The sequence below is a fragment of the Terrapene carolina genome, unplaced genomic scaffold (assembly GCF_002925995.2).
Source record: "Terrapene carolina triunguis isolate 2854851 unplaced genomic scaffold, T_m_triunguis-2.0 Scaffold94, whole genome shotgun sequence".
NCBI lineage: Eukaryota > Metazoa > Chordata > Testudines > Emydidae > Terrapene > Terrapene triunguis.
In genome coordinates this window covers 2,848,775-2,876,318 of record NW_020664445.1, presented here as the reverse complement: position 1 = coordinate 2,876,318, position 27,544 = coordinate 2,848,775, and the positions used below count along the sequence as shown (strand labels likewise).

At 47.9% G+C, this 27,544-nt stretch overlaps 1 protein-coding gene across 3 annotated transcripts in view; it reads left to right on the top strand.

Annotated features, from left to right (window-relative positions):
* The first annotated feature begins 301 nt into the window (after positions 1-301).
* Positions 302-27,544, top strand: part of CORO2A (coronin 2A) — a 136,497-nt gene continuing 109,254 nt past the window's right edge. For all 3 annotated transcript variants that reach the window (XR_002908275.2, XR_002908273.2, XM_024203206.2), the window contains exon 1: positions 302-511. Coding sequence is in view for 1 of the 3 variants with exons in the window: in XM_024203206.2 (XP_024058974.1) it covers positions 497-511 (15 nt within the window). In the remaining 2 variants the exon portion in view is untranslated. The remainder of the gene's footprint in view (positions 512-27,544) is intronic.

Sequence of the window (27,544 nt, the reverse complement as noted above, 5' to 3'; positions counted from 1 at the left end):
GCGGCCCGCCCGAGGGTGCCTAGGCGAGTAGAGACTTTGGCCAGGTGTCTGCCTGGCTCCTCCCGCCTCCTCAACACGCAATGGGCTTCCCCGCAGCGCTTCCCGGCCCCGCCCGCAGGGCTCCTCCTCGGCACACAAAGGGCCCCCACCCCTCGGTGCCTCCCCCAGCCCGGGAGCTCTGCGGCGCCCGCTCCCTGCGCGGGGCGTTTCCCCCGCTCCCCCTGCCGCCGGCGGGCCGCAGCCAGGCTGGGCTGGGTCGGGTCCTCCCCGATCTGTCGGAGCCGCAAGGAGAAAGCCTGGCTCGTAATTGCTGAATGAGCGTGACTCGGGGCTCGCCCAGCCTCTGCCAGGGACACACCAGCGGCGGGACAGAGGCAGGCACTGGCAGACTGCGCCGGAGGGGCTGGCTTGCTGCTCCGCCGGCGGGGGCAGAATTGGGGATCCTTCCTGCGGAGAGAGGCGAGCTGACTTCACGCTGCCCCTGGAGTGATTCTGCATGAGCATTGCAAAGGTAGGAGACCTTCCGCAGGGGGAATGGCACTGCACCTGCCGATGCGCATATATGCTGCCATGTATTGTGTGAGCCACTCTGTATGCACAAGCCCCACATCTCTGCAGTGCAATAGATCCGCAGATCTGCTGCAGCAAGTGACCTCCGTAAATCTTAATCTACCTGTGACATTCAAACCTTTGGAGTAATCTGAACAGTTGGCATTCATATGCTGCCTTCCTGGCCCGCTGTTGGGGTATCCAGCAGTCAATCTGCATTCCCTGGAAATGGACCTGGCATTTCCTTTCTCAGCTGTGTGGATGAATTTGGTTCTATACACTTTCCCTTTCAAGAACTCCAAGGCTGCTCTGGAGATGGGGTGAGCCCTTTGCAGCAGCCAACCCTGTTGAATATAGTTACAGAGAAGGGGTAAAACCTGATGCTGACAAACTGTTTTGCTGTGGGCTGGGGTTCAGGAAGATTTGAGTGGTTTGTCACTTGGGCTCCCATCAGAGGGAGGGAAGCTGCAAATGCTGGCTATGGAAATAGGGTGACCAGACAGCAAGTGTGAAAAATCAGGATGGGGGTGGGGTGTAATAGGAGCCTATATAAGAAAAAGACCCCAAAATGGGGACTGTCCCTATAAAATTGGGACATCTGGTCACCCTATATGGAAATGATGTGCGTTAACTGTGAAGCGCTGAGTGCAATAATATGTTTGTGTTCTGTACTGCCTGGGAGAATAGCCCTGCCTTGTATCTTTGTGCTCTGTATTAACCTGGGCAACGCAAGGTCAGCCCTCGTGAAATGGGAACAGGCCTGTGCCGAGTCCCTGCACTGGGACAAGGGTCTTTGCTGCCCCTCAGAAGAGGGGACTTTCTGGGGGATCTTGCCTAATGTCATTTGTCCTGCTTACCACTTGCTAATTATTCCGAAGGGCTAGAGCCCTGGTCCTTTGTTGACAATGCTGCAAGTAAAGGGCCTAGGAAAAGCTCAGTGACCAGTGCAAGGCCAGAGACTGATTCCAAAAGACCTTGGAAGCCAACAGCTCTGGGGGACTTTGCGGATCCTCTCCCGACAAGTGCCATTCCCTTATTAACTTTGTCGTACCAAATGCAGGGCTTGATGGGGCTGCACACATTTATGCAGCTGAAGATCTGGGCCAATGTGTTAATGGAGAACCGTGTTTGGGGAACATGTGTGAGTGTACAGGCGTATGTACGGGCGCACACAAACTGTATATAGACACGCACATTTGCGCTCTCACTCACACACACTACACGTACACACACAAGTAGGAACAGAAGACAGTATCTGGTGTATATGGGGATGGGGTGAGTGGCCTGTATTCTCTGTGATGCAGTGGCCTGATGTGAGCAATGGACTCTCCACATGCTAAATTCAGTACCAGCGTTTCACCTTCTTCTAGACTCTGGGCTTTCTCTTTTCTGAATTAATCTCCCAGAGACAAACCTGTCTGCTCTCTGCTCCTCCATGGAGGTGAATGGTGCACCTGAGTGAGGAGGTGGATAGCCACTCTTCACTTCTCTGCTGTGACTCCGGCAGCAGGCCCTTACCACGTAGGGGCTGGGTACAATATTTCTGCACAGAAAAGTCCCTGTTCCAATAGTGTAGCTGGCCCTTTACCCGGAGGCTGCTGCTTCTGGATCCTACCCTGCTTTTAGTTGGTCATCTGGGTGGGACTCCAATATCAGGTTCTCTAGGAGCTTTAGGTGGGTCTCTCAGGAAGCAGAGCCATGAGCTGCAGACACCAGTTCAAGCTGGTGGGTGGGCCGTTATCTGTCCACGGTGACAGGTCAGCCGTTACAGCTCTCCATTCGGATTCCTGGCCTAGGTTTATTATAATGTCCTTTGCACTCTTCTGGTCACTTTCCCAAGGGTCTTTATAGACATGGGAACGTTGCCTTCCAGAAGCCCCGGAGGAAGATGGGGCACAGCGAGTGAGCCACAGGCAGAGAAACTGGCTGGTCCAAGGTTGTGCAGCAGCTGTGTGGGCAGAGAGTCCCCCACGATTAGGAGCATGCAAAGCTGGTTGTGAACAACTTCACCAGCCCAGGTCCCATACTGTGTGTAGCTTGGTCCCAGAGCCCCTCACAAATTCCATCCAGTCCAGACCCCCCAGATGCTGCCTGTTGGGCTCGGCTTGCAGCTGTTTCTCATAGGCAGGACACAACTTAATGGTTATTTTAAATCCAGCTCAGAAGCTGCCTAATGACATGCAGGGAATCTTAATGTTTAATCAACAGTCACCTCTCTGGGTAAGGGCAGTCATGCCACCCATCCACCTGTTCCCAGGGTCCAGTGCAGCAGCAGCTAGTGCTGCCTTGTTACCATCAGTGCCAGGCACCAGGGAGATGACTAGCAGAGATGGGTGAGTGCAGAACACAGGTGTTTCACTAGTGCCCCTTCCTGCTCTCTGTAGTCAGTGCCAGGGCATTCCTGCCTGAAGCACAGCTTGGTGGTATGAGAAGGATGGAGGATTTACTGAACCCCCTGGGATCCCTATGCAGCAGGCCACATGCAGCTCAATGTACTGCCCCGAGAAGGATAAAGGAATGAGTTGACCCTGCCAGGATTTGAACCTATGGCTCCAGGGAATCTGTATATATGATCCCCAAGGCTTTTGAACACTAAGCAGTCCCCTCTGGCATGACAGCAGCGTGCTGGCTGAAGGACCCTGAGCTTGACCTTGCACAGTGCTGCTGAGCAGCTTTTAGAGGGTGCTCAGCACTGCAGGATGAGGCTCTTGAGGCCGTGCGGGATCGGGGATGCATAGTGTGGGTGGGGCTCTGCTCTATGTTCAGTTCCCCAGGTGATGTTTGCTCCTGGAAGACTCTAGACATCTGTGGGACGCTCTCAGCACTGGTGTCAGTGGAGATGTGTGCAGGGGAAGCAGGATTGTGTAGTAAGAATGAAGCAGCTCCTTCTGCATTTCCTGTGCCTGCAAACCGCTGAGGCAGGTGTGTCACTCTGTCTGTTTTACCATGTGATCCTCTTTTGGGATTCTTCCTCCGGTTAATTCCAAGTAACTTTGTATTGTAGCCATTACAGGCCCAAATCCAGTTACATCACTGTGACCCCATTGACTTCACTGGAGCTGCAGGAGCATAACTGTGGGCAGAATACGGCCCGTGGATTTCATAGCAGACGTACAAAGGGCTCCCTGCTGCAGATGCATTTGTAACATAAGGCAGAGTCCCTGCTCTGTCAGCCAAAGGCAATAACTACTGTGAAAACCCTCAGGAAAAGTGCAAATGGCCTAACAAAGTAGTTCTGACCAGCACTGTGCAGCCTGTGTCTTGCTCCATTCTCCACCTCCATCACACATGGTGCTGGAGACCCTCCTCACCCCCAGCATGCCTTTCCATTGATGAGCAGCAGTGGCACTCACAGCTTTGGGCTGTTGTATCTTTGTGCTGTCTCCATTGCACTGAAGTTAATGGGAGTTTTGCGACTGACTTCAGTGGAGCCAGGTTTTCATCCATAATTTTAAAAAAATCCCTAAGGAAATCAGACCTGCTGCTATGCTCACATTACAGTCACAAGGGCCTAATCTCCCTCCTCCTCGCCCAACCCTCCAGGAAAGACAAACTCGACTGGCTGATTCAAAGACTCTTTCAAATGCACTGGGATATTCTGAATTCAGAGCATTGCAGCTTTTTGTGGGCCTGGGCTAGGTCCAGCCCAGTCTGTGGGAGCTCTCGCATCAGCACCCTTGAGGCTGTATGTGGAGCACACGTGTGCCACTGACTTGTGAATCATGTGGAGCAGTGGTTCTCAACCAGGGGCGCACACATCCCTATGGGTACGCAGAGGTCTTCCAGGGGGTACATCAACTCGTTACCTAGTTTTACAACAGGCTATGTAAAAAGCACTAGCAAAGTCAGTACAAACTAACATTTCATACAGACAAATGACTTGTTTATATTGCTCTATGTACTATACTGAAATGTAAGTTCAATATTTTATATTCAAATTGATTTATTTTATAATTATACAGTCAAAATGAGAAAGTCAGCCATTTTTCAGTACTAGTGTGCTATGACACTTTTGGATTTTATGTCTGATTTTGTAAGCCAGTAGTTTTTAAGTGAGGTGAAACTTGGGGGTACACAAGGCAAATCTGACTCCTGACAGGGGTGTAGTGGTTTGGAAAGGTTGAGAGCTGCTGCTCTGGAGTATAAGGAGGATTGCTGTTCTCCAGGCCACTCTGTGAAGCACAGAGCTCAATCCGCTGCACACTCGGCCAGCACGATGCCCTCCCCTCCCCTGTGCCAGGGCCACGGTCCAGTCCATGGAACACAGGCACATTGCTGTCACGGAGTGTGGGGGGACACAAGGCCCTGCACCCCCGGCTTCCTGCGATTCACCATGACTCTCAGCCAGCCAGTAAAGCAGAAGGTTTATTTAGACGACAGGAACACAGTCCAAGACAGGTCTTGCAGGCACAGACAACAGGATCCCCCCCAGTTAGGTCCATCTTGGGGTCCCAGGGCACCACAGCCCCCTTGGGAGGTCAGAGCCCCATCTGCCTCCCAGCCATTCCACCAACCATCTCTGAAACACTCCCCCCAGTGTCTCCTCCCCCCAGCCTTTGTCCAGTTTCCCGGGCAAAGTTGTCACCTGGCCTCTAACTCCTTCCTGGGTTCTCACGTTACATGCTCAGGTATTCTCCCTCACGGCCAGTCTCCCATCCCCCCATGCAGACCATCCTAGCCACACTCCCCTGCCTTCCCAGTCAACACTCGCCACTCAGCATTCAAAGACCACATACCACATTAAGAACAGTCTCAGTTCGTCACAATGGCCATTCTACATCAGACCAGCATTCCATCCCGCCCTGAATCCCGGCTCTTGCACCAGCACCAGCTGCTTCGGAGTAGGTGCAGGTATCCCCATAATGGACCATTAGGCAATAACCTGGCAATAGGGGACGTTTCAGCCTGAGCCCAGGCAGTTTGTGTTTGGCTTCTTCCCTGAAGCACAAGGGCTTATATCTGTTCTATTTTAACCCGCTTAACGCTTGGACATGGTTGAGAGATTGTGGCAATGCGTTCCACAAACTGATTATGCATTTCTGTGTATCGGTTTGACACAAGTTCCCTTTTAGTTTCGTTGAATGTCTCCTCTTTCCTGTGTTGGAAAAAGGGTCCGTAGGAATGGCCCAATTACCTTTGCTGTCCCATTTGTTATTCTGTATACCTCAGAACATCCTCACTCATTTGTCTCCTCAACACTATACAGCCCTCCTCTTTTCAGTCTCCCTTGAGAGGGAAAACGCTCTAAGGGCGTCTGATCATTTTTGTTGCCTGTCTTTGGACCCCTTTGATTGTCTTTTGAGCTGGGGTGATCATCTCTCGCTACAGGAGGGGGTGAAGGAATCATTGTTTTATCCTTAGCCACCTGGAAGGCCCGCCAGCGATTCTTTGGATTTGGAGACAAAGGGAAGGGGACATATTTTAACCCAAATCAAGGTTATTTGCAGCAGGTTCGTTCAACGAATTAAAATGATTGCAAAACAAGCTCCAGCTCCATCAATCAAAGTAACTTCAAATTCGTTCAGTCCACTAGGATGCGCCAGCAAATCAATCCATGTCATCCTGCCTGTCCAAAGAGCTGCCATGGAACCTGGACAGAAATACCCTGGAAAGGCCCAAGCCCCCATCCATCTGTATGCACAAAGCCTCTGCTCCAACTAGCTTGTCTGTCTACACTGTGATCCCAGTTTCCCGGCAGAAGCATAGCAATCAGGTCCATTTCATCTGAATAACTGGGCTTGCAAGTGCTGTGCTTGTGGGAGCTGCAGGGTGTGCATTGGGAGAACTGCCCTCTGGAGCTGCAATGAGCTGCTCACTAGTCACTGCGGACTCTGAGATACTGCCCCAACCCCCTTAGTTGATGTGCATTTGAAGAACCCCCAAGAACTTCACAGCAGTTTATCTGTCACTGTGCAGAGGGAAGCCCTAATGGAGACATGCCAAGCCTGGCACTGAGCACAGCTGGTCAGAAACAGGGATATGCTTTTCACAGCATGTTCATGTCCAAAACTGTAGGAATTTGATATTTGTGACTAACTGTAGCTCTGAGCAGTCAGCTTGGGCTTTCAGTTGGCCTGAGGTGTGGAGCTGGCATAGGGTGAGGCTCAGGAGAGAGCCACCACGGCACCATGATCATCTTCATTCAAACGCAAAGTTCTTGCAGTGCCAGAGCCTGCAGGTGTCGGCGGCACAGGGGAAAGGGTGTTAAGAGCACTGACTGGGTTTGCTAGACTGAGCAGGAGGAGGAAGATTGCCATCAAACACTGGTCAGGATTCACAATCTGTACAACTGGAGGGCTTAGAGGGAAGGTGAGTCTGGAGAGACCTGCTCCTGCGGACCAGGAGGGCTGGCCGGGTGGCTAAGGGACCTTTGTGCTATGGGGTACCCTTCTTATGTCTGTGCTGCCTGCTTACATGATGAGCTCTCTGGGACCTGGACTTTCTCTCACTATGGTAGGTTGAGTGCCTGGCACAATATGGCATTGAGCTTGGGTGGGGCCTGTAGGTGCTATTGTGATACAAATGAATAATTATTGTTGTAACCAACTCAGCAGCTGTTGGGCTGGGAGGTGCATCTGGGGGATGCTGATGGGGGCTGCTAATAGTGGGGACAGCGGTGAGATTTGCCTCCAGCAAAGGCTGGTTGTGACATACAGTCATCAATGAGTCACGGTTGGTCAGTGGCCTGTGTGCAATGAACTCCTGGGCCTAGCCCTCCTCCTAGCAGACAAGCATCCATATTAGGCTGGTGTCTAGCTGGTACAGTGCTAGGTGCAATGGAACTGCCTACGCAGAGCTCTCAGTCACAGAGATCACTGTCACAAGTGGCAGGAAGTTGGCAGTCTTAGCAGAGGCCAGGCAGATTTCTATATCCTCCTGCCAGTAGAGGTGGTGAAGGGGCTGATGCTCAGCCATGGAGTGAGGTGGAGAGGGCAGGAATTGTCCTGCTGTCCCTAATGTTGTATGAAGAATTCATAACCCATGGAGACGCCTCCTGCACCTTGATGCTTTTGTGATGCGTTCTGGTGTATCTTCGAGCAAAGACTGGCTTGTTTTCAAGCAATGTAATCCAGTTGTCTTTGTGCCAAATATACACAACAATTACTGGCTTTGCAGAGTGTGACACAACCTCCTTCTCGAGCAAACAGTGCAAGGTGGGGCTGCGAAGCCCTGGGATGCAGAGGAAAAAACAGGATCTGCTCAAAGCTGTGTGAAAGGTGTAGTGGAATTCACTCCTACACAGCAGATTTCAGTCCCCACAGCTGTGTGAGTCCAGCGTCTTTCAGGGCCACTATATTCAGACCAAAATAAAGAGAGGGTTGGTGGGGAGGAGTTTCCTTGTGTTCTCTTTGCACCAGGCATCCTCCAACCAGCTAAGGTGCAGCACTGCACTCTGGAGACTGTGTGTTCTTGGGCGTAGTAAACTGCGGTGACCATCTCAAGGACAGGAGGGCAAGCTGGCACTCAGTGAAGTTAGTTCCAAGCCAACCCATGGAAACTTTCCTCACCTAAGGCCAGGTTCTCAAGAGAGCTCAGGGCCAGATTCTCAAGGGCACAGCACCCACAATTGGGGCCAGGTTCTCAAGATAGCTTATCTCCCATTTGGACCCCTAAAAGTGGGCGCATTGCATGCTGGGAGATGTAGTCTTGCCCATCTTTCCAAAAGAGTCAAGCAGCACCCATTGTGACCCTCATCGGCGGCCCTGACATGCTGAGCTCTTGTGAGACTCTGTCCCCCACAGGGGGTGCTGAGCCCCTTGGGAAGCTCAGGCCAAAGTGGCACTTGCCAGTCACTGGAGCAGGAAGTCAGTGAGGTAAATACTTGGCTGGATGTTCTTTCAAGATTGACCCATTGAATGCAGGATCAAGCCCTTGATGAACATCTGTAATGTATAATTCTGCAAGTTGAGATGATGCTAAGATTAATCAATTTTCATGCTTCAGGGTGTAAACTGGTCACTATAGCTGGGTCAGGAAGGAATTTCACACATCTACCTACATAACACTTCATAGGCAAATAGGCTTACTACTGGGACTGGTCAACAGCTCCTCTTTAAAACATCTGCTCTCGGGTGCTGCGTCAGGATAGCACAGGAAATGGTCTGACCCATTATGGCAGCTCCTTTTGCTCCCACGACAAGAAGAAAACTGTGTGGTGATAATGAAATGCAGGACCCTCTATTTACAGTGGTTTTGTGCTTCCTACCTTGCTCGAGCTAGTGAGTGCAGCACCCACCTTTGGCTTCACAGGGGCAGGTTAGGCAAGCAACACAACCAGTGATATGTATCTTGACTGTCTGCAGAATGTGCTAGAGATGCCTGGGAGGCTGTGTAGGCTTGGGTTGCATGGCACTGAAAAGGTTAAGTCAGTTTTGCAAATAGAAGAAAAGCAGCCCGGTCTGCACAGGGAATCCCCATGACAACAGCAGAAAGTGCCCAGCTGATTCTCTGCACTGGACATATCCCTGCAGGGCCACAGGATGTATGATAATCACATGTACCATCTCCACAGCCCTTCACAGCATTAACTAATCGCCCCTGCCAGCTGCCTTGCACGGCGGTGTTCACCCGCAGACACTGAGCTGCCTGTTGTCGCACAGCAAGCCAGTGGCACCCAGCAGCTCCGGGCTCATTTACTATGTGACACTATCTCCCCTCACATGGAAACCCTTCTCCCAGGGCAGCGGTGGTGTTTGGGTCAACAGGACAGAAATGGTTGTGTAGATTTTAGTGTGCCTGGGAATCTTTGCATTGCAGTGAATGAGCTCGGATCTGGACTTATATTTCACCCTACCCTGAAAGACAAGCAGAGACTTCCCAAGGACAGGGATTTTCAGAGAACACATCTGAAAGCTTCTTGTGTACCTGGCTGGGACAAAGTGACAGAGAAAATGATAAGGAAGAAAAATGAACCGAAACTTCCAATCTTTATTACATTGTATCAGTGAACTCGCATGCAAAGTCCATGGAAACTGATTAGATAACTGCCAGGAAGGCACTAGGGGCTGCATGCTGCCCTCATCTGTGCCCACACAGCCCCACTGAACTCTGAGGGATCAATGAGGGCAGGATTTAACTATGGGGGAGCTTCTCACTAGGTTTTATGACAGGCAAAGCAAGGCAGGCCAGATAACATTAATATCACTGAAACTCAAACAACGGGCCAGCCCTGCCACCCCCTCTCGTGCTGAATCAGTGGGGTGGATTGCAGAGATTACCATCCTCCTGCCACAGTTATCATTTACACAGCACCATTGCTGTGCCTGGCCGGGTACAGATTCAAAGACAGGCTGCTGCACCGAGGCCTTTATAGTCTGTTAGACATAACACATCTAGCGACTAGAACAGACGCAGAGCTGGGAGGGGGTTGGGAAAAGAAGGGGTACCTCAACCCCAGCAACACACCGAGAGGGTTGAATCTCTGGGTCCAGTGCTGCTGTTAATAGTCACAGGGTGCAGCTCTCTTAAAGCCCGAGGGTGCGTGGATGGAAGAATCCAGCCCATTGCTTCTAGACAGACTGGGTTGCTGAAGAGCCTGGTGAGGTTATGGAGCCTCTTAACACCCTGGCCTGGGCTCCAGTCTAGCCTAGCAACGAGCACGTGGCTGCGAGTAAATAGCATCAGCCTTTAGTTCCTGGCAGACAAGCATCCATTTCACACACACCCATCCACCCCCCATCGCCACGGGGGCTGTCTTGCTGGCAGGCAAAGCAAAGAGACCAAGGACTGAATGGGGACGGAAACTGGCGTAACCACTTGTCGAACAAGTGGCCTCCTTCCCTTCTCCTTCAACTCACTGATGCCCTTTACTGACATTACCTGAGAAAGACCTACTAGTGTCTGCCTCTGCAAAGGCACAAATTGCAGCCTGCACTATCCGTTCCCAAGTGTCCTCCCAGCCCTTTCTGGAATGGACCCAGTGCTGGGCTTTCTCCTACTATCCTGGGCAGGGTATTTTCCGGTCTGACAGATCTCGCAGCTGGGAAATTGGTCCTGTCCTTCATGTCACATGATGTCCCATCTCTGCAGGCAGTGTTGAGCTTCTAGAGCAGCAGCCCCACACGCAGGCTCGTGCTGAATTATTTGCTGGGCCGTACACGGTGCATATGTTATTGAAAGGAAGACGATCACTTCTTATTCAAACCAGCGTTTCATAGAGCTTCCCCTGAGCCAGGCTACAGATCATTTTCTAAAGCACAGATTTCTTCACTAGTTGAAACTTTGGTCCAGCTTGCTTAGGAGCTGAAGTCAGAATAGCAATCAGGAACTCTGAAATACACCCACATGATGCTAAGAGAGTTCTCCTAGGTGACGGTCAGTGACATCACAGGCCTGGCCAAAGCACATTTTATAGATTTCATTAATGATACAAATACCTAAAAAAAAGGTTCAAATTGGAAATAAGAATGCAAGGCAATCTAACCAAAGGCCAGCCTCTTCTGTAACTACATTAGCCAAATATAACGAATCAGTGTTTATCTTACTGCTTTCTCTTGAAACTTAATCAGCCCATGTCATTATTTCACTGAGGTTTCATCTAATTTGATTTTAATACAAACTAGACATGTAATCAAAGAAGAACACAAGTAACCAAACACCTTGGTCTGGGGCCCTGATCCTGTACACCCTTACGTATGGGCTTCGATTTACGCCTGGGCTTCAGTGGGGCTACTCACCTGTGCAAGAGTTTGCAGGGCAGGGTCACAGCCTTTGCTCTGAAGTGCAACACTCATGATCACCACCATACACTGTCTAGACCAGGGGTCTCAAACACGCGGCCTGCGGAGCTCTTCCCTGCGGCCCACCAAGCTCCCTGCGCCCCCCCATTACTTCCTGTTGCTGCCAAACTCCCCTCACCCTGCCCCCCCCCCGAGTTATTTTATGTGGCAGCTAAGCTCCCTGCTCGCTGCTCCCCAATGTTTGGGGCTGGGTCTCTCCCCTGGCCCCTTCTGCCACCCACACACACCTCCCCCGAGTGTCCCCCGGACTCACTTGCTGCCCCCTCACTGCCCCGGAGCCTGCAGCTCATGCTGACTCTGCTCCGCTGGCTTCCGGCTCATCCTAGTGCCCCCCTCCACCATGGCCAGGGCAGGCTGCCCTTCCCCTGCCCTTCTGCCCTTGTCCTGAGCCTCTCCAATGCCCCAAACCCCTCATCCCCAGCCCCACAGCCCTCACCCCTGCACCTCCTCCTATCCCCAAACTCCATTCCAGAGCCTGCACTCCTGCCCCAGCCCGGAGCCTGCACCCAGCACCTGATCCCAGAGCTTGCACCCCAGACCCCCTCCCCCACCCAAACTCCCTCCCAGAGCCTTAGGCAGGTGGGGGTGGAGTTTGGGGGGGACAGGTTCTGGGCACCACCAAAATTTCTACAAACCTGCCACCCCTGGAAGAGGCAGAGTAGGGGTGGAGTGGTGGTGCAGCCCAGTGTAGTGCGGGGCTTTAACAGAAGTAAATCTAACTAAGTGCGTATTTTGTCCTTTGAGTGAGGTGCATTACTGTTGGTGGCGCTTAGCACTTTCCAGGAGGGGGGCGGGGAAGAGCAGGGAGCCGCGTGCTCAGGGGAGGAGGTGGAAAAGAGACGGGGCAGGGGCGGGGCGTCATGGAAGGGGTGGACTGGGGGCGGGGCCGGGGGTAGCGAGGGGGTGTGTCAGTGATGCGGCCCTCTGGCCAATGCACTAGTCCTCATGTGGCCCTCGTGGTCATTTGAGTTTGAGACCCCTGGTCTAGGGTGATTACCTCTGTTGGATGGAAGTAAGGGAAAACCACATGAAAAATAAACACTTTATTTTAGGGGACATTTTGGGGAAACACCATTTCTCTTAGCATATCATTTTTCTCATACGTGTACATTTCTACTGTTCTTAAGTATACAGTGCAATTATCAGAAGCTTCAATTTAATGTTTAAAATGGTACTTAATAGTTTTAATACATTTCACAACATCTTTGTTGTTTGAAATCCGTTCATAAAACTCTGTGTACAACTGAAATTAACTTCAATTTGACGCTCATCCTTAAAAGACTCAATATGTTGCAGGTTTCTGCAATCTGTCCCAGTCTGTTTATGCAAGGAAAATATACCTTCTATGGCTGCATTTGAAATGAGAAAGGACATAATAAGTTCCACAAGTTTTAAGGAATTGGGAAAACTAGGATTTGAAGATCGAGCATTAGACCATTTCCTAGTACAGCCAGACTCCTGCAGCATGCGCACGCACTCTACAGAATCTCTCAGTGCATGCTATTCCTTAAACAAACAATCCATAGCCAGCCTTTTGTCGGGTTTCAACCCTTCAATAATGCTTACAATTTCCTGAAAAGTCAGCATTTTTTTTTTCAGCGAAAGTGGCTGAATCAGATTAAGGTTGTTTTGTTCATTGAATAAAAATGTGAAGTCAGGTATGTGAGAGCTATTGCACACCACTGAATGAAAACCCTTTCCATTTTGCTTTGTGATGATGTGTTTTTAGATAAGTTACAATTATGACCAAAGAATCTGTCACCACTTCGTTGTTGTTACTTTCTCTTTAATGAATCCATTATGTCATAAACTTCAGCACATACAAGATCAGATTTTTAATTTTAAAACTATATCGTAAAAAAACTTTTAGCACATCGTGGAAGAAATATAAGTAGTTTTCAGTACTGAAAGTTTTTCTCCATTATCCCCATCTTTGCCATCCTTTAAAAAAGTAAGAATTGCAGCTGCGCAATCCTCCCCTAATGTACACAAATAACTTTGAATAGCTGGAAAACATTTTAAGATCCTTTCAACTGCAGGGTGTAGAGAGAATCATCCTTGGGGATGTGCCTCAACATTTCCATGTATTCAAGGTTAACCAAATGAAATATCTCCTGTAACTCTGAAACTCGTTTGGCAGATGAGGAAAGTGATTGAAAACTTTTATTACAAGACCTTGAAGATCAAATGTTGACTTATCTATAGTGTAGTTTGCTGTATTACTGCAGTATATGAGCTGGGCAATTAGCTGGAAGCAAATAGTCATTCTTGTTTTTCATTTATAGACTGAGTGGTATCTCCCAAAGTTAACATTATCAGCTGCAAATGATGATCCATTGTCAAAGGTCAAACCATTTTTGTATGCTTTTCACATTTTCAAATAGTCCTAATGCAGTTTCATTGCTGTCTTGAAAATAATCAAGTAGACAATGTCCTTCCTGTATGGTGAAGGACAACTATCAGAAACATTTTTGATATTCCCATGGTTTGGGGCACAGGCCTCCAACCTCACTCAGCCCTTGAGGCCCCGCCCTTGCTCTGCCTCTTCCTGCTCCTGCTCCTCCCCCTCCCCCTAGCGCCTCCTACCTGCTATCAAACAGCTGATCGGCGGTGGGCGGGATGGGAGGCGCTGGGGGGAGGGGGAAGAGCTGATCAGTGGGGCCTGCCAAACAGCTGATTGGCGGGTGAACGGTGAGTGCTGAGCACCCACTATTTTTTTTTTTCCGTGGGTGCTCCAGCCCTGGAGCACCCACAGAGTCAGCACCTATGGTTTGAGGCATCAATGGCCACAGAGAAAAATATGCCCTTTTCAGCCAAGTCTTTAATTGTTTTCTCAGTTGAAAGAGGAGCTAATATATTGTTGGCAGTACACAAAGTTTCTGTCTTAGCAAGATGTATCAATATTAGCTATGGGTGATTCTTGGGGAAAAAAAACACTATTTAATTTGCTGTTACAATCAAGTGATTCATGTGAGTAACTCTGGATAATACTATGGTATGCTTCTGTTGCTTCTGCAGCAGCGACCTAGTAATTTTCTGTATTTTCACGTTTATTAACAGCTAATAATTAGGTAAGCCTAACTGTAGTACGAAGCCAATTAGTTGAAACGATAGTAAAGAACAGAATTATCAGACACACAGATGAACATGATTTGTTGGGGGAAGAGTCAACATGGTTTTAGTAAAGGGAAATCATGCCTCACCAATCTACTACAACTCTTTGAGGGGGTCAACAAGCTTGTGGACAAAGTTGATCCAGTGGATATAGTGTACTTAGATTTTCAGAAAGCCTTTGACAAGGTCCCTCACCAAAGGCTCTTAAGCAAAATAAGCAGTCATGGGATAAGAGGGAAGGTTCTTTCATGGATTGGTTACTGGTTAAAAGATAGGAAACAAAGGGTAGGAATAAATGGTCAGTTTTCAGAATGGAGAGAGGTAAATAGTGGTGTCCCCCACGGATCTGTACTGGGCTCAGTCCTATTTAACATATTCATAAACGATCTGGAAAAAGGGGTAAACAGTGAGGTGGCAACATTTGCAGATGATACAAAACTACTCAAGATAGTTACGTCCAAAGCAGACCGTGAAGAGTTACAAAGGGCTTTCACAAAACTGGGTGACTGGGCACTAAAATGGAAGAAGAAATTCAATGTTGATAAATGCAAAGTAATGCACATTGGAAAACATAATCCCAACTATACATCTAAAATGATGGTGTCCAAATTAGCTACCACCACTCAAGAAAGAGATATTGGAGTCATTGTGGATAGTTCTCTGAAAACATCCACTCAATGTGCAGAAGCAGTCAAAAAATCTAACAATGTTGGGAATAATTAAGAAAGGGATAGATAGTAAGATATAAAATATCATATTGCCTCTATATAAATCCATGGTACATCCACATCTTCAATACTGATGCAGATCTGGTTGCCCCATCTCAAAAAAGATATATTGGAATTGGAAAAGGTTCAGAGAAGGGCAACAAAAATGATTAGGCATATGGAACAGATTCTGTATCAGGAGAGAGTAATAAGACTTGGACTTTTCAGCTTGGAAGAGAGACGACTAAGGGGGGATATGATAGAGGTCTATAAAATCATGACTGGTGTGAAGAAAATAAATAAGGAAGTGTTATTTACTCCTTCTCATAACACAAGAAGTAGGGGTCACCCAATGAAATTAATTGGCAGCAGGTTTAAAGCAAACGAAAGGAAGTACTTCTTCACACAACCAAGGCCGTCCCTACCCATACACAAAGTATGCAGCTGTGTAGGGCACTGGTGCCCTACACAACTGCTTGCTGCTCCAGCCCCTGCTCCACCCCAGCCCCACCTCTTTCTGCCCCAGCCCCGCTCCCACTCCACCCCTTCCCCTGAACACACTCACCGGGCAGTGGTAAGTGGAGTGCTTTGCCGGTGAGTGGTGAGGGGCGCTTCCCCCAAGCCCCAAGGGAGCCAGGGAAGCAGAGCGGAGTGGGCCAGGTCACTCCACTCTACCGCCGCCCTGTGAGTGCGGGGTCGGGACTGCCCTGCACTTACCGGGCGGCAGGAAGTGGAGCGACCCAGCCCCACCCTGCTCCGCTCCAGCGGCTCATGCTGGGGGATGGTTCCCCCTGTCTCCCAAGCCTGCTCCTGCCCCCGACCACAGAGGCCTGGGGGCAGCCCCCCTCCCCCCCCCCCCCCCCTGGGGCCCCGCCCCCCCCCCCCCCCCCAGGGAGGGCTGCGTAGGGCACCAAAATGGCTAGGGATGGCCCTGCACACAACACACAGTCAGCCTATGGACCTTGTTGCCAGAGGATGTTGTGATGGCCAAGACTATAACAGGGTTCAAAAAAGAACTAGATAAGTTCATGGAGGATAGGTCTATCAATGGCTATTAGCCAGGATGGGCAGGGATGGTGTCCCTAGTCTCTGTTTGCCAGAAGCTGGGAATGGGCAACAGGGGATGGATCACTTGATGATTCCCTGTTCTGTTCATTCCCTCCGGGGCACCTGGCACTGGCCACTGTTGGATGACAAGATTCCGGGGTAGATGGACCTTTGGTCTGACTCCGTGCGGCTGGTTTTATGTTCTTATGAACTGTGTATAATAGCAAAGCACATCAGAAACACTGTTGACTTCAGTGAGAGCAGGATCATATACACAGTGACTCTCTGTACTGAAGTAGGAGAAAGTCTTGCACTACTGTAGTACAATGTAATGTGCAAAGTGCAATGCCAGTTACAGCAATGTTCACTCAGGAAGCTGTTCTGAGAAAAGCCTGACTTTGGTATAGGATGGTGTCACTGCAAAGAACACACAGGGCCAAAGTCTGGGCTGCTTCCCTTTTGGGGCAGACTTGGGGTCACATGGGTGGTGGTGGTGGGGGGGGGGCCTCAGCCCAGAACCTGGTTCACAGAGTTAAGCAAAGCTTTAGAGCCCAAAAAAGAGGGGTTTTTGTAGGAAGTGGAGGTGGGTGGAATGTAATATAAGGAAGTGAAAACACAATCCAATAATCTGTGTCTGGGCACATCCCTCCATGCAAAGAGACAGGATGTTTCTGTGGTGTTAAATGCACTGATGCCATTCTAGAGATCTGCTTCCTAGTCACAGTAGCTGTGGAGCTTTTGTTGATGTCCCTAAGGATTATGATGGTAATTTACAGCATAAAGATGTGTGCGGTTAGCTGGGTTGTTTCTGATTAGATCCTTTAGGAATGCTCTCAGATATGTTCAGACTAAATGAAGGCTCATTCATGAGGTTGTGTTTTAGCCGTGAGATCACCATACAGACAATCAGCAATTCCAATCTATTGGCCACTAGAACTCCAAGTAGCAAAATGTGGACTGAAAACAGCTAAACTATCAATATTCTCCCTGCTATTCTGTCATATCAAAATCGGAGACAATTCAACTGGAATAACGAAAGGCCTTGTGATCTGTGTTGTGAGCACAAAGATTGCTATGAACGCTGAAATCATCACTGACCCGAACCACAGACATTGTGAACAGGACAGCACAGCCGATCAAGTACAGGCTTTACTGAAAGCGGATGGACCCGTGGGCCAGTTTCACCCCGGCTGTAACTGCATTGGGCTAGATGCTACTCTGTTACACAGGTTAAAGCCAGAGTAATTGTTGATTTCAGGGGGGTTGGGGGAGTGCCTCTTGATTCACATTGTTGTGAATGGATGATTGAGCCCAACAGAACAATGAATTTTTTCTTCTTGTAAGGGAGAAACATTGGGTGTGATTCTCCCCTCGCTTAGACCGGTGTCAAAAGAGTAGTTCCACGGGAGTCAGTGGTGTTACACCAGTGGAAAAGTGAGTAAGTGAGAGGAGATCAGGCCTCCTGTCTCCATGTTAAATATCAAATTGATTTTCAGACTGGTGAGATGGCTGGTGAAAAAATTGCCCCTGTGTATGCGTAGCATCTGCCTGAGCCGTTGTCATGTTCTGAGCTGCTCTAGCATTGATTGGAAGAGGCACTGGAGAGCAACATTGCACTGGACTGGGCCTTTCTACAGAACCCAGTTAGGAAGATCTACATCTACACGAAGATGAAGTGGTATATGAGGGCTGTCAGAGGGCTGATCTGTCAGTCGTGCAATATGGCATTTATTAAATACAGACACTCCCTGAGTTACGTAAACCCGATGTATGCAAATCCGAGCTTACGGAAAAAGTTCCGTAAGCTAGAAATAGGAGGTTTTGTGTTTTTGTTTGCGTAATGGTCGGAGATATGTTTCTGACTTACGCAAGGCGGAACGCTTGCGTATGTCGGGGAGCGTCTGTAGACTGAAAAGGCATTAAGGAAAACTCTTGTAATCAGACAGCAAAACCCCCTGCTTTTAAAGTGCTATTAAACTCTGTTATCAGCATCTGCAACTGGGATGGATTGGGTTTTTCCAGAGACTAGGCCAATGCTGATTTTTGATTTTATCGGCAAATCTGAGTGCAAAGCATCCAATGGAATTTTAAATCAATCCCACTGGCAGTGCAGATCCACAGGAGAGAGGGCAAGCACTCTGGCAGCACACCTGTAGTTTGTGTAGGCCCATAAGTACCTCTGTGTTCAGATTCTGCTCTAAAGCAATACTACAGGCTTCAAAGAGCAGGCCCGAGGCAGAGCTGAAAGAATGCAGAAGCATATGAAGGCCCTGATTTTGCATCTGTTGGAGCTGGTTTGCAGGCTCTCTTTTACAGCTCATGGCTCGCGGTAGGGAAGCGCCGAGCAGATTCTTGGCTCGGAAGTACTAGCAGGTGCCAGGGCCCTAGCTTTGTCTGCTATTGCCATATTTACATATTGCCTCCATTTGCTTGCCATTTCAGTGCCCGGAAGGCAAAGCGCCCCAGCCAGTTCTTGCTGCTCCTTCACAATGTGCATTTTTCCTTGTTAAAGTTCAGTGATTCCTGCTGGGGTCCAGACTCTGCCCTCAGTCACACCAGTAACTCCACTGATGCAAAGGATAGCCAGATTTGGTCCTAAGATTTCCCTACATTATCACCTACAGCAACTGTACCTGCCATGGGCCTGGGAACTGAAATACTATGGGCCACATCCCCAGCTTGTGTAAATCAGTAGTACTCCGCTGGAGTCAGTGGGGCCAGACAGAGAGGCATGAACAGATACTTGAACTGGCAGGTCCATGCAATTGCCATGTTAACAGGGATGTATCACAGGGACATTGGCTCATGTTCTGGAGAAGCCAGAGAAGCAGGTTGGTGTAGTTAGCACTTCATTTAGATTCTTTGTTGCTTTACAAAGCACACAGCATGGAAAGTGATGCATTTTGCTACCTTACACATCACAGAGCAGTTGGCATCTGGCCCAATTAGAGCTTCCCCTTTGCAAACTGAACAGATGGGAACAGGGGAACCCGACATCCGTTCTTCCTATTGCACCATTGTCCCCCGCTAACTGGTATTGGTCCATTACTTGATGGAAATGGTAGCACTGTCGATCAGAAAAGGCAGAAGTGTTCAATACATTATTTCTGTTACGTATTTGGGGAAAAAAACAGATGTAGTCCTACCACATTCTTTCTATTCCACTAGTATCTCAGAAGGATGTTAAACAGCAGCAGTTAAAGTTAGACATTTTAAAATGGGTAGGTCTGGATAACTTGTATCCAAGAGTTTAAAAAGAGCTGTCTGAGAAGCTCACTGGACCATTAATATTGATTTTTTTTTCAATAAGTCTTGGAACACTGGAGAAATTTCAGAAGACTGGTAGAAAGCTAATGTTGTGCCCATATTTAAAAAGGGTAAACAGGATGACCTGGGTAATTGTAAGCTAGTCAGTCTAACATTAATCCCAGGCAAGATATTGGAGTGGCTGATAAAGGAGAGTAATACAATATAATGTAATCAATTCCAGTCAACATGGATTTATGGAAAAGAGATCCTGTCAAACTAACTTGATATCTTTTTCTATGTGATTACAAGTTTGATTGCTGTTTGGTTGATACTTAGATTCTGTAAGCCATTTGACTTGGTACCAGATGACATTTTGATTACAAAACTAGAAGGACACCAAATCAACCTGGCACACACTAAATGGATTAACAACTGGCTAACTGATAGGTCTCAAGATGTAATTGTAAACAGTGAATTATCATCAAGCGGGTGTATTTCTAAGAGAGTCCTGCATGGATTGGGTTTTGGCCCTATGCTAATTAACATTTTTATCAATAACCTGTCCCCTTTATTATTTACCACTCCCCAAAACTTTGTGTCATCTGCAGACTTCATCAGTGATGATTTTATGTTTTCTTCCAGGTTATTGATACAGAGTGATCTAGATCTTTTGGTAAACTAGGTGCAAGCAAAATTATGGGGTTTAACATGGCTAATTGTAAGTGTATGCTTCTAGGAACAAAGAGTGTCGGCTACGTTTACAGGGTGAGGGAGGGACTCTATCCTGCGAAGCAATGACTCTGAAAAAGGCTTGGGGGTTGTGGTGGATAATCAGCTGAATATGAGGTCTCAGTGCGACCCTGTGGTGTAGCCAAAAGGATTAGTGCAATCCTTGGATGTATAAACAGAGGAATCTTGCTTAAGAGTACCAAGGTTATTTTAACTCTATATTTGGCACCGGTCTGACCATTACTAGAATATTGTGTCCACAATTCAAGACGGGTGTTGATAAATTGGAGATGATTCAGAGAAGAGGCACGAGTGATTAAAGGATTAGAGAATATGCTTTGTCGTGATAAACTCAATAGATTAAGCTCCCTGAGTCTCACAAAGAGAAGGTGAAGGGATAACTTGATCACAGTCTATAAGTATTTACATGGGGAACAGAAATTTTGATAATGTTTCTTAATTCTAGCAGACAAAGGCATAGCAAGATCCAACAGCTGAACGTTGAAGCTAGACAAATTCAGACTGGAAATGAGGTATAAATTTTTAATAGTGAGGCTAATTAATGGGGCAGTGCCAGCCTCTTCCCCTGCAGTAGGCTAGACAGAAAAGTGGGAGGGTTGGGGCGCTATACATCTTGTGGGCACACATTTATTTTTTTAACAATATGCACTTAAATGTGTGTGTTATCTATGTTATCCTCAGAAGGAGGATAAATCTATATATACAGATCAGTTTTAAACTTCATCTATGGCAGCTCACTGGTGCAACATTTATTCACAGAAAATCAATAGGAAAAAACCCTAAGCCAATAAATAAATAAATAAACTAATTATACTAATAATATTAACAATAATAATAAACAAATGCAAACTTCTGGGAAAAATTACTGGTTAAATTAATACTAATAACTAATTACCGGTACTTTAAATCTGAGAATGTGCTGTATTGTATTTTAAAATTAGCCATTTGCACATGCAAAGAAAATGAAACAACAACCACACACATACAAACTACTATTTAAAGCTACCGACCAAAACTACGTACACCTTTTTCCTTAGCCAGTCAAGCCCATATTTCTATTACAGTCAAATCAAACACCAATCAAATACACACTCTGAAAATTCATATAATTTTTAACATGCTGAGCACTTTGGCATTGACCCAGGAAAGTACTCAAAACTGTGCTGAGATTTAAGAACAAGTCATCCTATTGACTATCCAGCCACATGAAGTGTTTTAATGGAACAGGGCTGGAGTGCTCAGCATCTTGCAGGACTGAGTCCTATAACATCTGTCATTAAACTATGAACTAATAAAACTGGCAGAAACTGGGCCAGCTAATAGCTAGTCTGATTTAAAAACCAAAAACCAAATAAAGAGTTATTGAAATCGATAGTCCATGACGAGTGACCCAAACAGAAGGGTGTTGTACTAATTCCTGGGACTCAGGTGGAGGCTCAGGGAATGAGTTCCACAAGTGAGGGCCTTAAAATTGTAGAATATCAGGGTTGGAAGGGACCTCAGGAGGTATCTAGTCCAACTCCCTGCTCAAAGCAGGACCAATCCCCAACTAAATCATCCCAGCCAGGGCTTTGTCAAGCCTGACCTTAAAAACCTCTAAGGATGGAGATTCCACCATCTCCTTAGGGAACCCATTCCAGTGCTTCGCCATCCTCCTAGTGAAATAGTGTTTCCTAATATCCATCTTAGACCTTCCCCACTGCAACTTGAGACCATGCCTCCTTGTTCTGTCATCTGCCACCACTGAGAACAGCCTAGCTCCATCCTCTTTGAAACCCCTCTTCAGGTAATTGAAGGCTGCTATCAAATCCCCCCTCACTCTTCTCTTCTGCGGACTAAATAACCCCAGTTTCCTCAGCCTCTCCTCGTAAGTCATGTGCCCCAGACCCCGACTAATTTTCATTGCCCTCTGCTGGACTCTCTCCAATTTGTCCACATCCCTTCTGTAGTGGGGGGACCAAAACTGGATGCAATACTCCAGATGAGGCCTCACCAATGCTGAATAGAGGGGAATAATCACTTTCCTCGATCTGCTGGCAATGCTCCTACTAATACAGCTCAATATGCCATTGGCCGCCTTGGCAACAAGGACACACTGTTGACTCATATCCAGCTTCTCGTCCACTGTAACCCCTAGGTCCTTTTCTGCAGAACTGCTGCCTAGCCACTCGGCCCCTAGTCTGTAGCAGTGCATAGGATTCATTCTTCCTTCCTAAGTGCAGGACTCTGCACTTGTCCTTGTTGAACCTCATCAGATTTCTTTTGGCCCAATCCTCCAATTTCCTCTCGGTTCTGGGAACTACCCATGAGCTGGTCCATTTGGAACCTCAGTGCCCATACTGGATAGACCAACAGTCACTTAAGTACCTGAGGCATGGATAACGATCAATTTACATCTTCTATTAAAGGGACAGGATTTGGCAAATAACTATAGGTATTTAAAGGCCTGTTATTAGGGGTCGAAGTCTGACCATGGGTGTGTTCTTGTTGCATCTATTGAACTCAAAGGGAGGAGCACATCAGTAGTCAAGGGCAGAAATTGATACTAAGATACTGTTTTAAAAAGTAATTACTCCTGTGTCCATATAATGGTCAAATGACATGAAAGCATTTAGGGACTGAGTCTCACTTCCACTAAGGGCCTTTGGCACTGCTCTGACTGTGTAACATGGACCCTTACAGCAGGCATAGACATAATTTCCTTCCAAGTCTAGGCTCCTATATGCTGATTGAGTTGTGTAACAAGGACTTAGTGTAAATGAGAATCAGGCTCTGTACTTCTAAAAAAAATAGTTGCTTTTTACATAAGAATACATTAATTTCCTTTCTTTTTGCATTTACAAAACTCTAAAACCAGATAAAGCTGTTTGTTTGTTTGTTTGTTTGAAACTATGAAAAATATCATCTGGGCTAAAATTCTTTAATCCAAAAACTCAGCCTGGAGCAATTATCTATGCCTAAAAGATAAGATCCTAATGGCTGAAATATATAAAATACAACTGTTACAGAGCCTTTAACCATAGCATCACTTATGCAATGAAGCTGAAATAATACATAGTTCCATAAATTCCCTCTTTCAAAATATGAGAAGAGAGATATATAGAATAATAGAAGATTAGGGTTGGAAGGGACCTCAGGAGGTCATCTAGTCCAACCCCCTGCTCAAAGCAGGACCAATTCCCAACTAAATCATCCCAGCCAGGGCTTTGTCAAAAATGTAAAAATAGCTATTGCATTAGTTTTAATTATGAATTAAATGGTTACAGATGTTGGAACTCTTGCAGCCTATCATGTTAACAAGCTGACTATTTAAAGTTCTTAAACATTTATGTAAGACATACCTGAAAATGTGTAAATGTGTTTACATAATTCAGTGTAATGGTTCAGCACATAACATTCTATTCTATCAATATGTGGCTTTATTCCCTAAAAAAAAATTAAAGTGAAAATAACAGATGTTTTAGACATCTTAAAACTTACAACAATCCTTAACTCTTGATTTTGCAGAGGTCTCAGGTCAATGAGTGACCATATATATCATATGTGTTGCAATAGTTAAAAATAACAGGGCAAGTTTAAGAAAAGTGAATGTTGATTTTAAATTGTGCATTTCCTTTCTAGATGTTGATTGTAATAGCAAGGTAATACTGAAAAAGAATAAAACCATTTCTTGTTCGTTAAAGTACCCTCTTCCATTAAAGTTTCTTTTCAAGTCTGATAATTACATATAACTAATATAAATTTAAGTGGAAACAAAGGAGAAGGTGTGGGAGGACACTGACTGGAGTCTTTGTGATTTGGAGTGCCTGGCTGTCGCTGGCGACTGATAAAACAGTATTTTTGCCAGTGGACTGATTTAAAACCCGCTGAAGTTAATGGGAGGCTTTATACTGAAGTCAGTTGGCTTTGGATCAGACCCTTAATGTATATATGTGCTTGAACAAACTATGGCTAATGGGTCCATTAGACACTGTTGTCGTCTGAAAATCTACTTGAGTTAAACAGTATTTTCCACAATAATCTTGGTCAGTGTAGTGGGGTCCCTGTTGGGGTCCCTGCTGGGCCCCCTGGCTTCTGCCCCCGCTGGGCTGAGAAAGTCACTCAGAGTCCTTTGTTGCAGTGCTCACCTGGTGCTTTATTTTACAAGTAGTGTTCCCACCACCTTTTCACCATAATACACACAATCCCTTTCTGCTTGTCTACCAGCAGGAGAGAGGGGACAAGCTACTCCTCCCTGCTTTCACAAGTTTAGGACAATGCACAGAGCTAAAATCATTTGGGGGAACTAACTTTGGTGCTTCTGGGCTGGCTGGATTGAGTCCTATGAAGGTGCAGATAAAGGTACACTCCGCTAAATATACTAACTGTGTTAATTTCACCAAAGCCCAAGTGTGACTCCACTGTCTGAAGCCACTGCAGTGGAGAAGAAGTGTCCTCTCCCATTACACACAAGCCCACCCGACTCTAGCACAGCCGTTCATTCTCCAGCATTGGAGACATAACACCCCTTCCCCAACAAAGAATAGGAGCAAGTACTTGCCACTCCTGAACCTGCTGAACAAAGTAGAAGCCAGTTGTTCCTGGCGAAGCCTGGCTTTCAGAGAATTGGCAGGAGTCATGGGGGGAGGGGAGAAGTTCAAAACTTCTGGACAAAGTATTAAGTAAAGTGAGGGGGAAACAGCTAGTGGCACAAGAAGGGACTTGAGGGAACTGGGGAAGCAGTGGGGGTGGAGGGTTCCCACCTGAGTGGCATTGGACTGGGGGGCTTCAGAGTGGGTTTGGCCCCCCCTTTTTTAGCTGGTCCCAGTCTCTGCTGGGGTCTCTGCTTCAGGGCTTGCTCCAATGGACCCCACCCCCAGGAGGCACCCAGTGACACCGCCCCTAGCCACCTCTGACCTTGCTGGCAGGGCACTGCTGCCAGAGGGGCCATGTTTGCAGAGCTGGGAGTTCGACTGCCCAGAGGGAAGCTGCCCTCAGAGGGGGGCGGTGGGTGAGCTGGGGGCTTCCTCCCTTCGGTCTCCTCGATTTCCCCCATGGCCTCCTGCCACACTGGTCGGTGTCTGTGAGCAGCCTGCCCCCACTTTAACCCTGTGCTGGTGCCTTGCAGGGTTGGAGCTGCTGGGGCCAAGGTGTCCCCACAAGGCAAAGGCACTGGCAAGCCACTGCCGCTCCTAGTTGTGCGTCCTGGGGTGGCAGACTTGGGAGGGGAGTGCAGGGACGGAGCTGCAGCAGGGGCTCTAAGGCATGCTCTCCCACCCTCCCTTGCTGCCCGGCCTCCAGCAGTGCTGGGGGAGGTGGCTACAGGGGGCTAGGGCAAATTTTGGGGTGGCTATAGCCCCCAGAGTGCTCCCTTCTGGCCTTGGTATCTATGAAACTGAGATTACAGGCCACTAAGGCAGCAGCAGTGCTGGCGCTGAGAGTGGGGTGACGATGGGTAACGCTGGCTAACAGAGCTCGCAGCATCGTCCAATGCAATGAAACTCTTGTGCTGAACTCATTTCCTTACCTTGTGGCTCACAGTCACAGCACTGTGATGATGATCCCATTTGTACAGCTCCTGTCACACAGCCACCATTGCTGGCATGTCCCCAATCCACTGTACACAGAACCAGGCCCCTTTCATGTCATTTCCCTGCTTCTGGATCTTATGCACCCGCTCTTATTCTGCTAAGGGCCTGAGTATCCTTCACTGATGCCAAATGCAATCCCAGAGCCTCCCAGCTGTAATTTGGGTGTCTCCCCCCTGGAGCTGGAAGGTGTCATTTCCATTGTAAGGAGACCTGCCGTGCTAGCTCTGAGCAAGCTAGCGCACTGAAAATAGAAGTGTACTCGTGGCAGCACGAGAAGCGGGAGGGGCTCTCTGCCCTGAGTACTTGCCTCTGGTCTCAGACGGGATTGTACTCAGGGTGGCTAGCCCCTCCCGTGGCAACTATACTTCTCTTTTTAGTGCCTGGGCTTGCTCGACCTAGTGGGTGCTGAGCACCCACTATTTTTTTCCGTGGGTGCTCCAGCCCCGGAGCACTCTCAGACTCAGCACCTATGCTGTTAGCTGGCATTGCTTCAGTGCACATCCAGGCAAGAAAGAGCCTTCAGGCAAGTGCAGTGTGGTGTGTGAGCAGGCTGACAGGCATGTGTCTCTGGAGAGCTGCCAGTGAGCTTCTCCTGACCAAACCATGACACACACTGGCATCTGATTGGCCCCATTCTCCTATGGCAACTTCCCCGGGGTCAGTCTGGCTCCTGGATGACCCACTCTCCTATGACACCAATGGCATTGTCACCAGGGCGTGGCTCCGAAGGGAGCTCGTGGTCCGATGTCAGCACTGCAGCAGGATCAGCAGCAAAGGTGGCTCACACAGCCAGTCACCTCTTTGTAGCTTGAACAGAGATGTGTTTCTAAGTGCACCCCAGTGCGAAGGGCTCGCAGTTGTGACCAAGGGAGGAGGGATGTGCGTGGAGGCAGCAGAAGAGGACAGGATGTCTTTATATACCTCAGGCACCAGAACCAGTCCAAGGCAGTGCCTGCTGCCCTCTACAAAGCAGACATTTTTCGGTGGCGAGGTGGGTGTCTTCTGGGATCCCTGTCTCTTCCCCCAGCTGCTAACTTCCTTGTTCCTCACTGTCCCCTATTTCAGTGACCTTTCCTGCTCCCTCCGCTGGAAAGGGCTTGATGTGGCTTCAAGCAGAGCCTGTCCATGATATTCCATGTCTCCAATAGAGGGCAGCACTGAAGAGTGCTGGCAATGTAGCTTCTCTCTTTAGCATGCTCAGGCCTTGTCCACACAGGCAAGTTACACTAAAATCTGTTTTAAACCGATTTAGTTACATTGCAGTGGAAACCCCGCCCTGGGCATGCCGGCCTCCATTTACAACTGCATTGTATTAATTTACTTTAGCCACACTGAAAATCAGTGGGAGTTGGCCACCTATCTGCCATCTGTGCCTTTGAAAATCTCTCCCAAGATTTAGACTCAAGGGCCTAAAGGCAATTGCACCAAGGCTGCTGTTGGGCCTGTGTGAATAACATTCAGAATAAAAAGAACGAGGAGTCCTTGTGGTACCTCAGAGACTAGCACATTTATTTGGGCATGGGCTACGAAGCCCACGAAAGCTTATGCCCAAATAAATTTGTTAATCTCTAAGGTGCCACAAGGACACCTCGTTCTTTTTGCTGATACAGACTAACACGGCTACCACTCTGAAACCATTCAGAATAAAGGTGCTTGATTCCTGGACCATGGCGCTTTAACAGCCTTTCTGCTTGTGTCACCGGGCTGCTCATGGAGTCAACATTGGTAGTGTAGCCAACTTTCTAATTGCACAAAACGGAACACCCTAGCCTCACCCCTTCCCTGCCCCGCTCACTACATTCCTCCTCCCTCTGTGCCT